Source organism: Falco cherrug, chromosome 1 (assembly GCF_023634085.1).
Source record: "Falco cherrug isolate bFalChe1 chromosome 1, bFalChe1.pri, whole genome shotgun sequence".
Lineage (NCBI taxonomy): Eukaryota > Metazoa > Chordata > Aves > Falconiformes > Falconidae > Falco > Falco cherrug.
This window is the reverse complement of record NC_073697.1, coordinates 14,860,031-14,881,379: the sequence shown is the minus strand read 5'-3', so window position 1 is coordinate 14,881,379 and position 21,349 is coordinate 14,860,031. Positions and strand designations below refer to the sequence as shown.

The 21,349-nt window shown below is 38.5% G+C and overlaps 1 protein-coding gene across 10 annotated transcripts in view; it reads left to right on the top strand.

Annotated features, from left to right (window-relative positions):
* Window positions 1–21,349, top strand: part of SLC10A7 (solute carrier family 10 member 7) — a 154,931-nt gene that overhangs the window by 98,517 nt on the left and 35,065 nt on the right. For 7 of the 10 annotated variants that reach the window (XR_008730799.1, XM_055701439.1, XM_055701409.1 and 4 more), the window contains 2 exons: window positions 2,360–2,395; window positions 15,856–15,939. Coding sequence is in view for 6 of the 10 variants with exons in the window: in XM_055701439.1 (XP_055557414.1) it covers window positions 2,360–2,395; window positions 15,856–15,939 (120 nt within the window). In the remaining 4 variants the exon portion in view is untranslated. Of the gene's footprint in view, window positions 1–2,359; window positions 2,396–15,855; window positions 15,940–21,349 lie in introns of those variants that run through there. The other 3 variants (XM_055701399.1, XM_055701459.1, XR_008730802.1) reach the window with 2 other exon arrangements.

Below are 21,349 nucleotides of genomic sequence, written 5' to 3'. Positions count from 1 at the left end.
TAGTATACCAGGATTCTCTTCCTCTCCACTTACAGAATTATGAAGAAGTGTTACTGTCACAGAAATAAGGTTTCCTTTTGTGACATAACACTTTGAATTAGCAGTGGCTGTTGCCCATTGTGTTAATATCACTAAGCTTCTAAAGCAAATACATAATAAGTCCCAGGACCCATCCTAAAGAGGAAGGATACCACCTTTATTTATCAACAAGATACAGGGGAGGGCTGTTTGTTTTGGGTTTTTTACCTTTGTATTTTTTTGTAATGTATAAAAGTGCTGTGAAACGTACTGAGCCATGAAGTGCGTAAGAAATGACCAATAGTACTGAATCAATTCCTTCAGATTTGGAGGAGAGCTGGCTGCACTCACCAGCTGGCAGCGTGCTCTCTTCTCCCTACACTCAATGTTTGTTTGGAGTGTAGGATGCTTTTGATGTCTCACCTCCAGCTCCATCCATGCTCCTCTTTGCTGCTGCGAAGGTCTGAAGACGGAACCCTGCTGCAGCGCTGTTCTGCCGTCCCAAAATTACAGGGTTCTTAGGGAATACTCTGGCACTTGGTAATATTTGAGCTGCGCAGTGTAGTTGTTGGTGGGGAAAGGAGAAGAAGGGGAAAGTCTGGCTCATTTGTTCTTAGTAGCGGCGCTGGAATTTGTTCATTCTGATGAAATGACTGTGTTGCATCCATATTCTACAGATCTTACTGTCAGTTCTCTGTTCTCAGCATCACAGATGCTACTGTAGACATGTGTTAGTTCAGCTCATTGTGCCTCCTCCCTTACTCAACTTTTGTTTCTTCCTCTACAGCCCGTATACTTAACACCTATATTTCTTTATAACTGTTGTCTGCATTTTGGTCTAGGCCTCCTTGTAAACAGTGAGTGACTCCCTGAAGCAATTCTTATTGTATCTACGGCTTTTCTTTCTGGTCTTTTATGATCTATCTCAGCTGTGACATTTGAAAAAAGATAAATGATTATGGATAGCTAGGCTGTGGGGCAGTCAGATATGGCATATATTATTTATTTCAAAATATATTTTTAAATTCTGCAGAGCCTTCAAGTTGCACAGCTTAACTGTTGCCTCCTCAGTCCTTCTTGTCTGCTCTCATTTGTGGCATTTACTTGTTGCAGTTTTTTTAAGAGCGCAATAGGAACTCTCGGTGTCAAATGGGCTGTCTGGATTCGTGACGTTTTGTGGACCCAGAAAGCAAATACAAATCTAGTCATATAAGTTTTTTCTTTATATTAGCTTCCAAAAGATTGAAGTAAAGCTGTGTTACTTTCTCAAGGTTAAATGAAAAGCAGGGGACAACTGCTTTTTTTTTTAATTGTTTTTTACTTGGAGCTAAAATCAGAAAATAAGCATCCTTTTAGACGGATGTGAGCAAGTTTTGGATTTTTGTCCTTTAAAAAGAATGTTTGTGAATAACTGAAATACTAGTTATTCTTGAGACATATCTGGATGAACATGTCTGGTCTTGACTTAGAGAACTTCTGAGCAAGCTTTGTGAATTAACATGCATTTAATGATAGAATTTTATTAAGCAATAATAAAATATTGAATTCAGATGGAAGGATGATGGGGAATTGCTCTTTGCAGCTATGAAACTGATGGATGTCATGTTAACTCCCAACCCAAACAACTCATTTTAGGATTTGCTCTCGTGGAACTTAAAATCCTCTATTTTGTCCAATCATCAGCTTTAAACCTCTTCCTTGTCAGTGAAGACAACAAATCTTTTTGCTTGCATCTGCCTGGGGGATGTGGAAAGCTGAGGTGGTCCTGTGTGATTAAATTAGATGAAAGACTCGCCTTCTACCAGTGAGACGCAAGGTCTAATCAAGTGAAATGAGTTTTGAGATCTCAGCTCATTTCCTTGGGGAATATCAGTTTACATTACACAGTCGTGACACCTAATTCATCATGGTTGATGCAGCTTTTGCTCGGAAGAGGACCTGGGACTGGGTAGCATGGGACTGGATCACAAGTCTCCCCCTAAGGAGAGGAGCAGCTTAGTGAAGTTAAGATGCAGCATAGCGAGGGAAGAGCTGCAATATGGTTTTCAAAATAAATTATCTATACTGTATATTGGATCTTTCAGAATAGAGGCGCATAGGTGCAAAATGGGGAAAGCTAGAGGTAAAAAAAGATACTTTGTACTTTGTATGGCTTATAAAATGATCGGCATACAGATGTTAAAGAACATGCCTAGTGAAGAACAAAGTTGAACTTCTTGTTACTTAATTTCTATGATGTTGAATGATGTCTGTGTATTTCCATGCGCTAAGGTACAAGGAAGTAAAGGCTATTCTGCTTCCCTGACTAACAGACTATTTTTGTTTCTTTTGTTTTTTCCAGGGCATTGTAATAACTCCACTTCTGCTTTTGCTTTTTGTAAGTATCTTGATCTTAAAATGTCTTTTTACTGGGTAATCTTGCACCTATTAGACCGCATATTTAAGATATAAATTTGGGTGATTTAACAATGCTTAAATAATGAGGAAGATTTTTCTGGTCAGTATTTTAAATAAGCTGCCTTCCATAAAGGCCATCAAAGCATGTCACAGTGAATGCAAACGCTACCTGCACCTCATTCTGAGAGGACCAGACCCCATTACTCTTGCAGAATTGTAAAACCATATGCTGTTAGGCTGGGTAAAATACAAACACTTGCCAGGTAAGGTGATCACTCAGGAGATCTCTTGGAGAGCTTTCACATACACGAGCTGGATGAAATTGAACTAGTCCAAAATGTATGACAGGCCAGTTGAGAAGGCACTGTTCAGATAAACTGAGCCTTGCTCTTGGACATCTAAGCCCATGGGTATTTTTGTGGTAGAAGCTAGTGACATAGCAGCAGCAGCAAGACAAATTACTGGAGCCCCTGTGTATCGCTAAATATGATGCTGCTTTGTTCCTGTTCCAAGATTTCTTTTTCAGTTGTTACGTTTTCAGTCAGGGCCTTGGTTCCTTACAGTTCATAGTAGAAGGGCAAGGAGAAGACAGTTTTATTTCAGTCAGGGCCTTGGTTCCTTACAGTTCATAGTAGAAGGGCAAGGAGAAGACAGAGTTTTATTTTCATGTTTTATAAAGATATGGGTGTTAGCCAGCAAACAGTGAAGGTTTTAATAGATGGATAGTGATGCTTTAGTGAGTCCCTTGTCAGTTAGGAAGTCTTGGTGCTTGAGGATTTGCTGGCAGAAATGCTATGATGTGGTGCAAGTTACTGAGGACTGCGGCTTTGTGAAGAGCAGGGAAATCGGCTGAAGCACTTCAAGGATTTCAGGGGAGGTACACGTTGTCTTTTATGTTTATCTTACTAATGGCATTGTATGTAAGCCAGCACATTGGAAGGTGGGGTAAATGTGAAGTTAGCCTGAAACAATTTGTTAGTGGCATGCAAGTGGCATGCTGTTTAGGGTAGGGATGCTCGAGCCGCATATGTATTGTATACAAATACAGCAGTGTCTACTAAACTGGGATAAACAGTACTGTGAGAGTGGTTGTAACATTATCAACTGCTGCTTCAGTAAATCTGTGTTGGGAAGATTTTTTACTGTAACAAATTGTAATCCATCTGATGTAGCTATGTTTACACCAGAACTGCTTTGACCATATCGTATATATCCATACACACCAGCAAAGCTTTCTTGATATGATTGGGACCATAGACTTACTGTAGGTTGAAAAAGATAACTGTTCTAAGAAAAATGGGAGTTTTGTTATTCTTGCACTGAACTCATTGATTCCAGATGGTCTGCCTCACTGTTTTCCTGTACTCTTCCCTCCTGTATGGAGATGCGTTTCTTCCACAGGCGCTCACCCAGATCTGTGCCTGTGTTCAGGTGACTGAAACTTCAGCTCTTGCTTTTGCTCACTGACAACTTTCACCCTGCTATACCTTGCTGAGTTTTGGTGCCCTACATAGCTAAAAGGGATATTTTCTGTAAAACTGAAATGTTAAGGAATGATCTGCATACTTTTTAAAGCAAGATAAAGATCTTTCCTTTGGTGACTTTATAGAATCATATAGGTTGGAAAAGACCTTTAAGATTATTGAGTCCAACTAGCACTGCTGAGCTCACCACTAAACCATGTCCCGAAGCACCACATCTACATGTCTTAAATACCTCCAGGGATGGTGACTCAACCACTTCCCCAGGCAGCTGAGATACTCTGTCCCATAAATTGCAGTTTTCACTGTTACCTCTCAAAAGAAGTGATAAAACTTCGTGTGCAAGAACAGGACGGCAAAGCGTATGCCTCTGTTCTTCCTGCCAGCCCTGGAGACACTTGTATGAGAAGCGCGTAAAATGCACATTAATTGTTGTGCAGTTTCTAACATGACTCAAAGCTGCTGTTCTTGTGGAAAATACACACATGAATTATTTTTTCATTGGAGTGATAAACAAACTAGTCAGGGGATAGGGGGAAGTTACAAAACCTGCAGGTTTTGTCACAATGCCCAAAACTTGAGAACTTCTCTTGGGGTACATAAATATTTAAAACTTCTTGAGGTCTTTCCTGAGAACTTGACACATGAAGAGCAGCCGTTCTGGTCAGCCCAGCAGCACATCTTACTATGATGGGGTCCACCTTCTCTGAAAGTTCAGTGTATCCAGTGCTGGGTATTTAGGATAGTGAACTAAATGTGCACACCCTGATGCACGTTCCTGTATCCTGGCAGTCAGTGGTTTGTACTGCTGAATCCTTTTTTTCTTGTGAACCTCTAAAGTTCCTTTGAGTTTCCTTGATACCTCTGGCCTCTTCACCATGTGGTGGATTCAAGCACACATTTCACAAGCTTCTGTTTGTTTACAACTTGCTGCTTGATCATTTCATGTGGTACTGTGGAGTGAGAAACACTGACCAGTAATTTCCTGGTTATCTTTTCTGGACCATTCCTGAGTTTAGTCATGCAGCTTAGCCTTAATGCTTAGTTAATAAAGGGTGGAATTTTCAGCTTTCAAGATAAAGCTGTCCCTTACCTCAGCAGTAGTTGAGCTGGGCTTCTGGATACCATTCAGGGACCTTTGAAGTCAATGCTTTCAGTGAATTTTAATTCCTGGATTTGGTACTTAGGAGCATTAACTCTTCCACAGAGTCATACTGTAATAGTCTGGATACTACATAGTATTAGCGATCCTGTTAGTCTCCCTGTATACACTGAGAGAAATACCCTTAGTGCTGCCAGAAATAAATTACATTGTTGTCTGTTAGCTTGGTTTTGTTACGTAGCTTAACCTGTGGAAGTGACGATGGGTTAAATTTTGCCCTAGGTGGACCAGAGAATATAATGTTCTGAACTGCCTTTTCTCTTCATAATTGCCTAGTAACGTAAATATAAATTGTCTAAACAACATTGATAAAGGCATGTTGAAGCTTATAATAAATAATGCATTTAATGCAAATAACGTATCATCTTAAATGAATGGTGTTAAACATAAGATTGTCAGTTATGCTTCTGAAAAGTCTATTTCTACTATGAAACTTCTGGTGTAAAGCTTACTCAAAAAAAAGCGTTCTAAGAGCTTCTAATTGATTAAATGAAACCTTAAATAATGTGCACATAATTACCAGACTGTATCCTTCTAAGGATGCCTTGCTAGAATTCAAAGAATAGTGGATCACCACAGATACCTCTGATTAACGCTAGTAAAAAGCTACTGAATCTGGCTTTCAGATGCGTTAATCTGCAATAACATCATCCTTGTGTTAACCCTTATTATTAACAGTTAATGTGTTGTATTCTCAGCAAAGATACTATAAATGGGCAATGTCCCATAAACTATATATAATTGATTAGAGTTCATCTGTGCGGTGAGCTGGAATGTTGAAACAAAGTGCTATAAGATACATCAGTTTCAAGTTAACATGAGGTTATGCTGTTTGCGTTTCTTCGCAATGTTCTCCAGTTTCATTCGTGATGATCAGGAGGCAGTGTGCCAAAACATTCAGAGAAGGATGCTGTCAGTCTTCCTCTCGTGAGGTCATATACTTAGCTGAAGCCAGAGGTAACAGATTGATCGTGACATTTTTTAAAGGAAAGAAATAAGTTTTATTTTCTCAAAGGCATTTTGGGGGAAAAAAAACCCAAACGACTGCCAACTAGAAATTGAAGTGTAGGCTAAACTTTTTTTGGGAAATAACTGTATTGCTATCAATGAATAATGAGTACAGATAGGTTAAGTAATAGCTGAGGAAGTTAGTCACTTGGGTATGACTGTCCATCTTTACTTATATGACTTGCTCTTTATGTTCAGTTTAGTTATTTCCTTTAGCAATTATAATAACATTTTATGATTTGTAATAACAGCTTATGGTTTGAATTCTTAAGTATGCTGCATTTGGGCACATTTACAGTACTAAAAGACAGTTAAACAAAAGGTGTCATCATACTGTGAAGATAATAGTGCTGTGATCTCTTTAATAACCTGGAGATGTCAGCACCTTTTTATGATGTCTTGTTTGAAACACAGAACTTCAGGAGCACTGCACTCTGCAACAGTTGTAGCTGTATCGTCTCACACGTCTGTAGGTTGTAACTTTAGTCATGAAAAAGAGGAATATGTATGAATGCAGGTTTATTTTCATTGAGGGATTTCATATGCCTATGTATTGCACAGGATGGAGGCCTGGAAGCAGAGTGAGCATAGATACTATACTACCGTGTAAAAGGATGATGCATAGTCACCTTTCTCATATGAACATAGCTCTGTTGCTTTCCAGCTGCACTGAGATGGGGTTGTCTTTTCTGTCCTTAAAGTCAGTTGAGCATGTGTAGACTGGCATTTTTACCAAGCCATACAAGCTTATGATTTTGTTGATTGTATTTGGTATCAAAATACAAGAAGTCAGTCATTCGCACACCTATTGGAGCCAAATGTGATGCTGTGGTATTTATAACACAGTATCCCAGCTCTGCTGCCTTCTTGGTATTACCCTTGCTGTTGAGACTCGACGCCTGACAGATGTGGTCTGTTCAGTTGCTGGGAGCACAGCCAGTTAGCTATCAAAGTGACAAAAGTCAAGGTGTGTGAATCAAGGTGTGTTTTTATTGAAAGCCATCAAAGAAAATGTTAGAAATAAGTAAGTATTTTACATTTTATGTACTTTACATTCTTCAGAAGTATGCATGCAAACCAGTTAATGTGGAATGTTAAAGACCCAATGCAAAATTCATGTGTATTTTTAAAAATACACTTGCCAAAAACTTCCATGTAACTGTCATGCATTGCTCTCATGTTTGCTGTTTTACCAAGGATGACTACTATGACATTTGTGTCAACATGGAATCTTCCCAAGGCTTTATCAGCTTGCTCCTTTCCTTGATTTATTCAGTGATGTTTTCTTTTTTGGTGCCCTTTCATATGTCTGAATTTTATAATAGGTATTTTTATGGTGGCATTGTAGCAGTGATACCATAAGTACTAGAAAGTAGCATTGCTGAAAGAATTCAGGAGTGGACAACTGAAGGAAATTACATGCAAATATCACAGAGAAAAGTGAAATAAAATGACTGGTGAATAAGGATGTGAAAGAAACTAGCAGATTGAAATACTGGAGTTAAAAGCTTTCCCCTATACTCACAATCCTTAAATTAAAACATAGTTTTAAAAGTTGTTGATATAAAATTTTTTTGCCTTCTCCACTCCCATGTATTTCAGATAAATCTTTTTATTAAAAAGACCCGTCATTCCTCTTTTTTTTTTCTTTTTTTTTTTTTAGAACAGGATTTGTAGATACTGCCATGTTTTTCCTCTCAAGTAGTCAGTAAATGAGAGTCAATACTAGCCAAATGAATCGTTAAATATGCAAATATTTTGGTAGCTGCAAAGCTTTGAAAGTTGATAAGGAAGTTGCAGCTAATGGATTTCACTAGTATGTGACAAAAGGTTGATTACAGAGAAGGGGGCGGGGGGCAGGGAAGGGAAGCAGAATAGTGCATGAGTTGTTAACAGATCAACTCATTCATGTGGAAGATTTAAACTGCATCATTATTTCTACCTGGTTATTTACCTCACCATTTCCTTTCCTTTCTCTTTAATCATTGGGAAGACAAAGTTCTCTGAACTGATCCAAACCCTTTAAAATTAACCAGAACTTTTTTATGGCTGCCATGAAATACTTGCTTAATCATTTTATTCCTTTTTCAAATTCACCTTTTATGGCTTTGCTATATAAATTGGATACAAATAACAGTCAGAGAATCACAGGGTCCCTCCTTTCTCTTCTTGACACACACAAAATATTGTAAATGTGTCTTGGTAGAAGACTAAAATATGTAATGTTTCCATGAGGGAACCTTCTGCTTTGGTTTGCTCTTGAAATTTTCATCTATGCAATTCTAGGGGAGCCTTTTAAGTACACATCCTGCTTCTACACAGCAGAAACTAACCACATACCTTAACAGGATCATAGAACTAGGATACCAAGAGCATCCAGTCCACCTCTTCCATGCTGTGCAGTTCACATCAAAACTGAATGTGATCCAACTTAAAAGTAAGGATTTTTGCCCCCCCTCCACCCTTGCAACACTAGACTTGTGTCTCTGAGCAGAAACCTATCCAATATTTGTGACAGGTATTTTACCTGTTCGTTGCCAATGTTACCACACACCTGAATAGCACCTCTCTGAAATTTATCACCCTGGCTCAGACATAGTGTACAATCGTATCCTCTCCCCTCAGTCTTCAGTCAACTAGACTAAACCAGCCATGCGTTTCTAACCTTTAACACATAAATAAAATAAAAAAAAACAAACCAAAACCCAAATAAATCCCTTATTCTGAGGTGGTTTGTGTACCTGCTACAGTTTTAATTCCTTGTTGAGCCTAGGTAATAAGAATTGTGCACAGTTGCACAGTATTCTTCACAAGGACCTATTCAGGCTTTGTGCAGTGTCAGAAGTATCCCATGCCTTGATTGATTTAGTTATTCTGGTATGTCACAGCTGCCTTTTTCATGGATACATAATATTCATTGTTCTTAATTATCCTGTATTTACTAATTTATTTCTTTCCAGTTAGTCAACCCCTTGTTTGCAGCAGAACTTTTGTATACTAGTCCTTAAGTCTCAGCCCTCCAAGGGTATTAATCATCTAATTCCCATTTAGGTGCCTTTGGGCTTTATGTGTGATCTCATTCCTTTACATTAGCCCTCAAGATTGTGGTACCATGGTAAAATGGAAGAGTTGCTCTGGTATATTTTAGATTAAAAATACCTATGGTTATTTATGTAGCTCTATAAAAGGCTTTAAAATCAACAGGTATGTTTGGATTGGATTGGTGTTTAATGTGTCATAGGGGAACCTGGAATGGCATTAGGCATCTGTGATTCCTTTAACAAGGGAATGCCAAAATATACAGTCTCCTTGCCCAGTTTGGGGGGTTTGGAGGGGGGGAGAAAGCAAATACTAAAGTTAAGAGATTGTCAGCTTTTCTTTTTCAACACTTCTGATTATGAAATGCTGAGATTTTTTTTGGGGGGGGAACAAAACTGGAGGGTGTATGTAGACAGCTATTTTTTTATATATTTGTGCCAAATCAATTCCCAGGGCCATAGAAGCATATAGAATATGCAAGAATTTGCAAAATGTACCATAAGACCAGAACATCTGTTTTCCTTAGCAGAACTAGAGATTTGTGTCTGCCTTTAATTTTTAAGAATAACAATGAAAGATCTGTTTGTAAAATACGTGACTGCCAAGCCGTTGAACATGAACTCTGTTGTACCTTTAGCCCCTGTCTCTGAAGCAACAGACAACTTGCAGTTTTTGATAGGTAAAATTAAAAGCTTTATTTTAAATCTAAATACATAGAATCAGAGAATTGTTTAGGTTGGAAAAGACCTTTGAGATCATCAAGTCCACCCATAAACCAGCATTGCCAAGTCCATCACTAAACCATGACCCTAAGCACCACATCTGTGTGTTTTTGAAACACTTCCAAGGTGATTCCACCGCCTCCCTGGGCAGTCTGTTCCAATGACTGACAATCCTTTCCATGAAGAATTTTTTCCTAATATCCAACCTAAATCTCCCCTGGCATAACTTGAGGCCATTTCCTCCTGTTCTGTCACTTGTTACCTGGATTAATTTCATACCAATGACTCTTCGTCAGTCACTGGGAGTTGGCATCTTTTAGAAAAACTGCCTTACTGAGATACTCCACTGCTGTAAAGGCATTATTCATATGCAGAGCATTTAGGTAAGAAGAACATCCTAGTGAGCTGCCAGCTCTGTTTAGACTGCTGTGAGATGTTATGTAGGAATGATCATTTCATCTTTTTTGACCTCCTACCAGAAATCTAGAGCTGGGTGCTATGGAACTCATAGGAGCCCATCAACACCATTCCCATGGAGTAGCGCAGACACTTCCTGCTTCCCAGAGCCTCAGAATCATTACTGTTACTTCTCATTGCAGTGTATTCTCTGCAAAGCATTTCCATTAGCCAAGTACCTGGGTTACTGAAGGTGATGTGCATACTTCTGTGCTGTAACATCACACACCACTGTGACTGGGTCAGGATAAAGGTTCTGGAAAAGAGTCCAAAGCAAGGGAGGGCTTAGTTCAGCTGGTCAGTCTTGTTCATTGTCCTTCATTACTGAACTGTATCCCATCCGCATCTTTTCCAAAAATGCATCCCCTTACATGTCCTTTCTGTAATGGGGCTGTTGTCCATAACAGGACATATAAAGGGTTTAGCGCATGCGGTGGTCCAGGCAGGCCTCTAAGGCAGTTGTATCTGGACTGGATGCAGAAGCAGTGATGATACAGCATTGAACACACAATTTAAAAAGACAGGTATCAAAGTAGCCTGACCTGAAGGTGCAAAAGAAAAGCTTCAGTCTCACATGAAAGAGCAGCCAGTGACCCTTCCCCTCAGTTCTGCCCCGTTTTCACCCCTGCCTCGCTTCCTTGCCTGCACTCAACAAATGGCAAGGCTGAAGCTGGCTGGTGGTGCATGAAGAGCACAAAGACACAACCTGAGGAAACATGTTAGTTGCAGAACACTGGAAGAGTAAGGCCCCAAAGGACAGCTGCCTCCAAAGTGGGCTCAGGATGTGCAGCACACATGACACTGAGTTGTTATTTGGTGTGAGTGGCAGGAGGTGTGTTTCTTCTGAGTCACTGGCAGTAGACATGGGAACACCCACGGTCAGCCAGAAAGATGAGAATAGAGCATCTGGCTTATGAAGACAGCCTAGTTTGGGAAGTGGAATTGTCTTGTTTTTATGCAAGGAAGGTTTCTTTTTTTGGTTGGGTTTTGCTTTTTGTTTTTACCACAACCAGTGATTGCTATATTTGCCTATCAATTAAGGATAAGCCACCTTTTCTACCACAAACTCATAAAGAAACACGCTAAATAATTTGTCAGTAGTTTTTTAAAACAGTCACTGTCTTGAGAAGAGAGGTCTAGAACTAAATTAGCAAGAATGCTACAGGTCAGGTTTGAAATACTGCACTGTGACAGAATTGTTTGGAAAGATTTGCCTGGAGTTCTCTTTCATTACAGCCATATCCAGCAAACACTTGCAGAAGGTGCAGTTCCTGCTTATCTGAGTTGTCCTTCTGAAATCACTCAGATTGTTTAAATGAAAAGTGCCTTTCTCTAAGCAAGAATTTTCAGGATCTTTTTTTGAATAGTGAGTAAATTCAGTCAGGGCTGGCTTTTATTAATAAACTGTTAATTGAAATGCTGCTATCCATAACAGCACATAACGATCACTTTACAGTATCAAACTTCTGTTTCAAAATTTTCTAAGATAAGCATAGACAATATGGTGGCATGAAAATTTGTGATAGCTTTTTCATTAAATGGTGTTTTACCTCCCATAAGAGATTCCCATCTGATTTATTTTTTACAGCTATAAATCAGCAGTTTGATTCTATGTTTTTATACAAGTTCTTACAGTGCTATTTCTTGTTTGCCTGTGAAGAAAGGTTCGTTTTTTAGACATGGAGATGAGGGTATCCAAATATGAACAAATGCTAATTTTGGTGGAATGCAGATCATCTAGGTTGTCCTTTAAAAAACTTTGTTTCGTGACAGCAAATGGAACACAGAACTTAGCCTGATCCAACTAAAACCTGAGCAAAATCATATTGATTCATTCAGACAGAATATTTTAATTTGTAAATGTACAAGAAGGTTTGATTAACATTATATCAATCTTTTTGTTTCCTCTGTTCCTCAGTTCTCTTTCTCAAAATGGATGTGACGAACATATCCAAGTTCAAAGGAAGTCTGGAACCCAGGCAATGCCTGAGAGTCTGTGTGGTGCTTACCTTTGTGAGCCTAATGAATTTGCATACTATAAATGTTGAGGGACTCCTTGTCACATTGTGTACCCATTAGCTGTCTGTCCTGTATTATTTGTGATTCCTCATGGTTAGCCACTGTATGTCCAAAGTCTGGGTTAGAAAGTCTTTTTCTTCTGTGCGGTTAAGATGTTCTTGAGTTCTCTTCAGCCTTTATTTTCTGTGCCTTTCTCTGGGAATAGATTTAAGGTTAAAATAATATAAGAGTTTATAAATGTTCTGTAACAGATAGATTCTGATAAAAAGCAGTCCGCTGAAGTTATTGTCATAATACACAGAAGGGGAACAAAGTTTAGAAGTCTGTCTGAAGAAGTACTGACGGTACCATAAGTGGGACAGGGAGGTCTAATACCATAGCAGTGCATGAAGGGGGGGGGGGGGGGGGGGGGGCGGGTAGAGCCTAGCAAACACACTGCTTTGAACCTCTGTGTCCAGGTGTGGTGTAGCAGAGTGTTAGGACCTCATAAGGAACCAAGAAAAAAGCTAGTTCCATGCTATTCTGGAGAAAGCAATGAAGGTGCTGGTGACTGGTGGAAGAATATGGTTCTCAACTATACAACTGAAACAGGATCAAAAATAGTGTGGATCGTGCAGGAGAGGAGTCAAATTAGAGGCAGAAAAACTTGACTTTTTCTCCAAGGAGGAGAGCAGGTTTTTTCCTACAAACCAAATGTAGTTGAAGAATTAACTTCCTCTGGCCAAAAGGTTGATTAACGAACAATTTATTGATTTATTAATTTTGACACTTTGGACTGATATGTGGATTTCTGTTTTGTTTAAAATGTAGATAGGGTGAGAGAGTTACCTGAAATATCTGCCTTTTGGTGGTGGAGATGACAGTGAGATGAACCTGAATGGGTGGGGTGAAGTTGAGGTGAAGAACCATATGCTGATATCCTGAATTAGAGGATTGTTTCTTTGAATGAAACAATTTTACTTTTCCTAGGTAAATTGGTCTAGCATCCCAGCACAGTACCTGTAATTCAGTTTCTAATTATATAAAAACCTGAACCAAAGCAAAAAAACCCACACCCAAACCCCACACCCAAACCAAAACATATCCATATATATATATACTACGTGCATAAGAATCCACAGCTTGAAGGCATTGCATTTAAAGTAATATTTTAAAAAGTTGGCAAGATTATTGCTGTGAGAATGGCTGCCTTTTTCAGCAGTGTGTTATATTGTTGAACAGTTTTTCATTCCTGACTTAGAAACTGATTATGCATCTATTGAGCATAAAACTTTCATGTAGCAAGAGAAATCCAATCAGTGTTTTTATAAAAATGCACAAGAGCCACTGCTGAAGTATCATAGTTTTGTGAAGCTATGCAGAGGGTCCTGGCATGTGGACTGCTTGGTTAGATCCACTCCTCTGTGACCCAGGCAGATTTTAAAGTTTTAAAATCTTCACTTTCACTTGAGAAAGCTTCTTTGGATACACAGTAAGTAACGCTTTTAGCTCCTCAGCATATAGCAAAAAATAAGTCCAAAACTAGTTCGAAAAACTATGAACCTTTTAAAATTTCAGAAGTTCCTTACTTGAACTTACTTAATTCAGAAGAATTAAAACAACAAGGAGATCATGAGTGGTATGATGGAGTTTTCTGCTCCAGTTTCTATAAGGAGTCATGCAGAGAGCCCTGTGTCCCTTAGGAGTGGAGGAGCTGCACTGCCTGGCTTCAGGTACTCGTGTGGGTGATCTGTATCTCCCCCTGCAAGCCCACCCTTCTCCCTCTTGACTCCTTGGGAAGTTAGGCTCCTTAAATTTGGTGCTTTCACTCCTATCCTACTTGCAGATGGAAAGTGTTGGTGATGATACCGTCTTCAGGTCCCCTCCAACTGCCTTCTGTGCACACATTGTTACGATGGGAGGTGATGGGGATGCGATGTTATCATTTATTAAAGGGCCAAACTGAGTCTTGATGTTGCCAGTTAAGGTAATGTGTAGGAAACAGCCATATCCTGTACGTTCTGCCCAAGGCTCTGGACCCAGAGCATATTCAGAAAGGGACATACAAAAAGCACGTGATGGAGTATGTTTAAAGAAAGAGCGGATGCAGTCTGCTTTTAAACTCTAGGCTGATCAAGAAACAAAGTCCCATGATTTCCTAATGTCCAAAGTTAATTCAATTTCTTGCTGTTTCCCAGTTCTGATGCCATCTGCGTGCACCAAAAGCTTAGCTCACATAGACAGCCTGTAGCCATGTTCGCTGTTTTCTCAAGCAGTGCATGTACAAATGGCACTTACAAAAAGCAGTGCACGTACATGTAAACCACTGCCAGAGGGGTTTAACTGGCATTTTCTCATCAGAGAACAGGTAAAGGTTACAGTTGTACATTTCTGAATAAAGTAAAATACTTCAGTATGTGAAATTTCTGATTTTTCTGAATTTCCGAAGATTCTGGTTTCACGCCAAACCCGGGTTTATGGCCGTATGTTGGTTTTTCTTGACAGTTACAGCAAGTGACTAGATTGTGTGATCACCTTGTCTTATCATGCCTGCAGGTAGCCTTGAAAGGAAGTTAAGCATCAAAAGTGTAACGCAATCTGAGTGTGAGAATGACATATGTGAGAATGTTTTAGGAAATCAGCGTTATTTAGATGGAGCTAAAAGATTCTGAATTCTGGCATTGTTTTGAGGATCTTTAAAGTGAAGTGCAAAATATAAAATAATGTGGATCGGTGAAATCCTCAACGTTATGTCATTTACCGTCATGAAGCAAATGGTTGTCTGTGGAAGCTCTGATAATGCTGTTTCAGTCCTCTTACTATATATTTCTTAATGTGTATTCTATTGCTGTTAAAGATACGTTAAATTACATTAAATTTTTCCATGACTTGGCATAAAAAAAGTCCAATCAGAATGTAAAAAATCCTGCATATTTACCTAAGCATTCTGAAGTAGGTTGCAGAAATTCCACTCTGTTCACCTTTTCTACCTGCACCTTTTTAAAAAAATACTTCTAGCTTTTACAGTCATAATTAAAGAGATCACCTATTTGAAGACTAAACCTGTCACAGTTTAGTTGTCTTAATGAAACAATTGTTATATACTTTCAGTAGATCTCTTTTTTTATTGTCACTGAAATAAAACGTGAATGTCTTCACTATTTAATTTTTATTTATTTCTTGAAACAACTACACCAATTTTTGTTGCTTGATATTTGTATAAATGATAAGGTTAGTTGAGCTAATGAGGAAGATTCACTCCCTGTCTTTTTAGACTGTCATCCTACAAATGCTTATATAATTTACTTGGCATATATGTGTAGCAAGGTTTCAGTTAAATGAATAATGATGGAACTATTACCTTAGGTTATAAAATAGTCAACCAGAGATTGTTTTAGTTTTGTTATCGTGGAATACCAAATATTTTATTGGGACTTAACAACTAAACATGTGTGCACATACTTCCAAGTTTTTGTGTGTAAAATAAAATATATACTAGTATGTGATATCTATGTATGAAATGTGCAGATACTAAGAAAAAGTGCGATATTAATGGTATGTTTTTATTTTGCAGCTTGGATCATCCTCCTCTGTGCCTTTTACATCTATATTCTCGCAGCTGTTTATGACTGTTGTAGTGCCCCTTATTATTGGACAGGTATGTCTTTTAAATATACATTCTTATTTAAAAAAATAAGATAAAGAGAGCTATCTTAAAGACAGACTGGCAACCTCATAAACTGCCACATAGGAACAGCCTCAGGATAGCGAAGTCTAATATCAAAGAAAAGATGCTACAGTGCTCCCTGGAGCCGCATTGATCTTTGTTGAGATTGAGCATCTGTCCCTCACTACCACAAACATACGCTACTGCATATCGAGAAGGGAGTTTGTGAACATAAAGTGGGAAAAATGGCAGCCCAGACTGTGAGAAATTCCAGACCCATACAAATGAGCTTTGAGAATACTATATAGGCCTTTTGCCACATGCCCTTTGCCTGGATAATGAAGGAAGTTCTCCCTGTGTAGTATCTACTACTAATTACAGGAATAAAAAATTCTCAACATTAAAAAACATATAAGGGCTAAGCAGTCAGAAGTTAAGAAATCATAAAATTAAGGCTGCTCGAGCTGTTTTGCATATGCTTTCCAATAAGGGTTTTAATTGCACGATTGCAAACTCTTCTTTTGCCATGACTCCTGTGTCATTTGTTACACTGGATGGAGGGTATTCATGGAATGAGCAGCTGTTCAATATTTCATTTTATACTCACTGTTCATACTGTAACACAAGGCCTTATTTTTCATGGCATATGATAGAAACTTTTCACTGAACGTAAAGATACTAATTGCAATATAAGATTTTCTGTGACAGTTGTCTCTGTAATATCTGGGGTTTTTTTCACAAATATTAATTACTGTTTTCTCCCATGTCATGGTGGGAAATTGCTGTATTAAGACCAAAACTTGTCAGATGTGTCCACTATTCTTGGACACCAAAACACCCGAAGCCTAATTGTTAATACCTGAAAGTATTTGTTGTTCTCAGGCATTCAGAATGCACAAAGGGAGTGTCAGTGGGTATTCCCAAGGGGTACACCATTGCTGGTTCTAGCATCCACTTTAACTCTGGGTTCAGCTGGAACTTTCTGAATTTTTTCAGCCTAAAGTAGACTTTGAAATGGAAAGTGTGGTTAAAATGTAGGCAAATCAAAATGGAGTCTATAAAGGAGCACCTTGGACAAGGTTAAGAATATCTGTCATTGCCTGCACTATGTAGAACAGGCAGTCAGTCTTGTATCAGACTATAACTGCATATTTCAAAACTGGTATGTACTGTAACTTACCAAAGTCCTAGTGAAATTTCTTATGTGGTCAAAAACGCCCAGCATCAGCACCTGTGTAACCTGGCTGCAACTGTACCATGTGGAAAATGGACATAACCTCTGTGTCCCTGAAGCCTATTGAATTGCTCATGTGCTTAAAAGTTAAATGCCTAAGAGTCTCCTAATTAATTAGGACCACAAAGGGTTTCTGACGAACCTACGGATGTATCACATCCTTGCCTTGTCAAGATTATATTAAAGTGTCCACCAAAAGGGGACAAGCAAAAGTATTTGAATCCTTTCATCCTGAAATGTCCAAAAACTGGAAGCTATGAGTTGGGAATTTCTAGGAAACAAATAGTGTGACAGGAGATCTAGCAATCAAGTAACCTATAGTGATGTAATATCAGCAATCTGTACTGCAACATAGTAAGCCTGAAGATGATGGTAGATTACTAGATAAATTGATTGCAAAATTTCAAGAGGACTTCCATCTATATATAATGGCATGTTACTTTGGAAAGATATAAGAAATTGCTATGTGAGCTAACTGGTGGAGTTGGGGTTTTTTTGGCTGCAGCAAATAATAAGGCTATGTAACATGAATTGAGCAGTAAGCAGGTGAAATCTGCTGTGAATGGTCATAAGTTCAGAATTAGAATTGTGATGAGACTTAACTGAGAACAGATGTGATTTAGGAGTTCTGATAAAGACTGAACAAAAAGTACAGATAATCTCAAAGCTTATGTAACTCAGTCACAAATATATATAAGAATTTTTGGTTTTTATAAATACACTCCAAGAAGAAATAGGCTGTTTCTCCTTTAAAAGTGTTTGAAGCACTTTTTGGAAATGAATGGTCAACAGAAAGAGCTCACATTCCTCTAATTGTGAAGATTTTGTTTCTAAAGTTATTGCACTTGTTATACCTGTTCAGAGGAAATGGAAGAGAGGAAATTCTAAGGATAGCTACAGATCAGAAATGCCGGGGTAGTTTATGTTGATTGTCTTGATTAGGTAGAACCATACAAAGGTAAACCAACCTGCCCAGATAGGAGGAAGAGAAACCATTTTTGAAGGGGGAATATAAAAAAATAATGTGCAGTAATTGGGGGAAAACAATAAGCAAGAAAAGAACTGACACCAAGAGGTAACAGTAATAAGTCTGCTTGCCCTTCATCCAGAAGTGGTGTGGATCTGTTCTGATTAAATGGGAAGTCTAGTTCATAGACTCATGACTAACTGTTGCACAACATGCAGCACAGCAAGGTAACATTGCTTTGTGAATCACAAGTTGCTCACTTTGGGGTTATAGATGTGTTAAGAGATAATGGTCCACAATTAAGAATGATGGTTTCAGCACTTCTAATCTATCATTTCATTCCCACAGTGTCAATTCCTTTCCATGCAAAATCATACTGTTCAGCAGAAAACTCAGTGGAAGAATGCTTGGTAGGGTTACCTGGTAGCAAAAAGCTTGACTGGGAAAAAAATGGACTTGGAACCTGCCTGCTTGGAGGATTGCTTCCCTTCAGCCTTCCTAACTCAGTTGTGAATAGCAGAGGCTTTGTGCTGGATCCACATCAGTGTAAAACAGAGAAGGCAGCTTAAAGGAAGCATTCTCCAAGGGCTTTATTTTCCTTTAAAAAAAAATCTCGCCTCTGGGAAAACCTGTGTTGCCTAAATGCTCATTTCCTGAGCCGGCTGCCAGAGCTGGTTGTTTGAGGAGCCCCTGGGACATAAGCAAAGCAGATGAGAAGGTGCTTTTAGATTTGTTTTGTTTGGGTGTGGGGTTTTTTTGTTTGCTTTATGGCAAAATGTATCAAGAGTTTTGGTTGCTTGGCTGACTTGTCAGAATTCTTAATGATGATTGGGAGAAAGAAGGCACAATAGTGTAATTGATGCTTATTTTCTACTGTTTCTTGAACAATTATTTCAGTGTGGCAAGACTGCTGTTGACGAGTCATGCTTTTCTAGCCACTGACAATGAAATGTGTAAGGGGTTGCAGGTACAGGCTCTGCTCAGGTGGTGCCTGCCATTTGGTAGGTAAAGAAAGAACGGTTAAAGGAGGAGGAAGATCCTATGTTATCAGAAAGGCTCCGAGTCTTGCACATAGCAGTTGCTGATAAATGGTCTTCAATAAAGAGAACTGCTGTGCTGTGTTCTTTGTCAGGGATGTGCAGGTTGTCTAAACCTAAAAAAGTGTTGTGACCTGCATCCTCTGTGTCTGCAGATGTATTTTGCTAATTGACAGTATGATGTTACTCAAGTCAGTACTGGTAGTATAATATCTGATTTACTGCTGGTCAAATATAATTTGTATTTATAGAGTAACGAATAAGACCTCTCTGACAAGAGATCTTGAAAAGAGAAATAATCCATAGTATTTTATAAAGATCTAAAGTTCTACAAACCTTGAAGATCTGTAGTGTGTAAGAGCTGGGTATTTGTGCACCACTCTTGTATCCCTCTAAGGGGAATTTGAGAATACTTGTTATACTATAAACTTGGTGATAGTTATTTCATGGAAAAGCTTTTGAATTTACTCTGGAAGCTTGAAGTTCTGATGATTTTTTTTTTCCTGGGTAGCAGAGTTCTGATGCAGATTACTGTTCCTGAGCTGTTGTGATTTTGCTAAAATAATTGTTTCCTTGTCTGTAGATGTTGGTAATACTTTTAGCCAGTAAAATGTAAGGTGTTGAGAGCTGTCTAAGTGGTTTCTTCACGACTGGTTGTGAGATTTGGCTGAAGACTGTCATTTCTTTGCTTATTTTTTTCTTCTGAAGTGACAGACAACAGGAACAGTGAAAACCACTGCAATATTTCCTTTCCCCTTTTTGCAGACTTTTTCCATTCCCTACACCTAAATGCTTATGACAGACTTTTATTTTATGTTTTATATTAAAGAGCGATTTATGATTAAATGTTAATGAAATAGAATTTTCACTGTGCTTTCATTATATTCTACTAGTTTGAACATTTTTCAAAGCAGCACACCAAAACCCACTGTTTTCTATGAATAAATAATAAAAAGCTTGTCTGTACATTATCATTCATGCATTCTCTAGTTGCCCCATTGGTAATTTGTCTGCCAGCGTAAAGTGGGCACTTCACATTAAACAGACCTTAACTAAAGCTAAAATTAATGTTATGATTCTAAGTAGTTCTTCTTCCCAAATCTATGAAATGAAGCCAGTTGTACAGAAATCCTCGCTGAATCTAGTCACACACAAAAAAATCATGATGTCCTACAGGTAAAGGATTTTAAGTGCCTTCTGCATTGGTGCCCAAAATGTTCCAGAGGAATCCTATCAGTGTTTGGGAGGTGTGCATATAAACACAACTCTAAAAGGGTGCTATGTTGCAATACAAGTTATCAGTGAAATTGAAACTAAAAAGCTTAGCAATGTATTTATTTTTAAAATAATTATAAAGAATAAGAAATTGAAAGGGGAAGGCAGTTGCTTCAGAGTAGAAGGTACTGTTCACTTAAGCCTAATGTTTGTTTATAGTGGGTGGATGGGGGAAACAATAGTTAAAGAAACTGTTATAAAAAGGGAACAGTGTCAAATCCTTTTGTTCTTGTAACTTAAATCCACATGGAAGTAGCCCTACTTTCCCTTCAAAGTCCAGTGGAGCTGCGGGGAGGAGGCATGGTACCCTGGGAGATAAGCACTTCTAGAAGCTTGTTACAGAAAACTGAGATGGCAGATAAACAGCCTTCAGATCACAGTTCTGTCCCTTCTGATGCTTAACTCAAACAGGGAGCAGAACCTAGTTTCCACAGAAATAGAAAATATGGCGAAACCATGTACTGCTGCTACAGGCTCTCTTTACATTTTTGACGTTGCGCCTGTTTGTAAGCTTTTAAAGCAATAGTTGTAAATTACCCCAAAATGTGAAAGTTAATTTTGAAAATGGCCTTGTCTGGGTTTTATAAAGCTTGCTTTGAAAAGGTGTAGATGTGTCAAGAGCTGTCTCTTGGGAGTATACTGACTGACATAATGGAGTAAGATAGCTTTTTTTGGGTGGTGGTGGGGTGGTGGTAAGCTGAGGAAAGGAAACGGCACTTGTAAAAAAGACTTTTTCCCAGATGGCAAAAATGTTTTTTGTTCCATCCCATCATTGTGCACTCCATAGAATAAGGATAGATTTGACATTTGTTGATGTCCCAGAAGGTATAGAAGGGTGGGTGAACCAGTACAAAGTTTGGGACTTTATAGCAGCATATAGGAACAGGT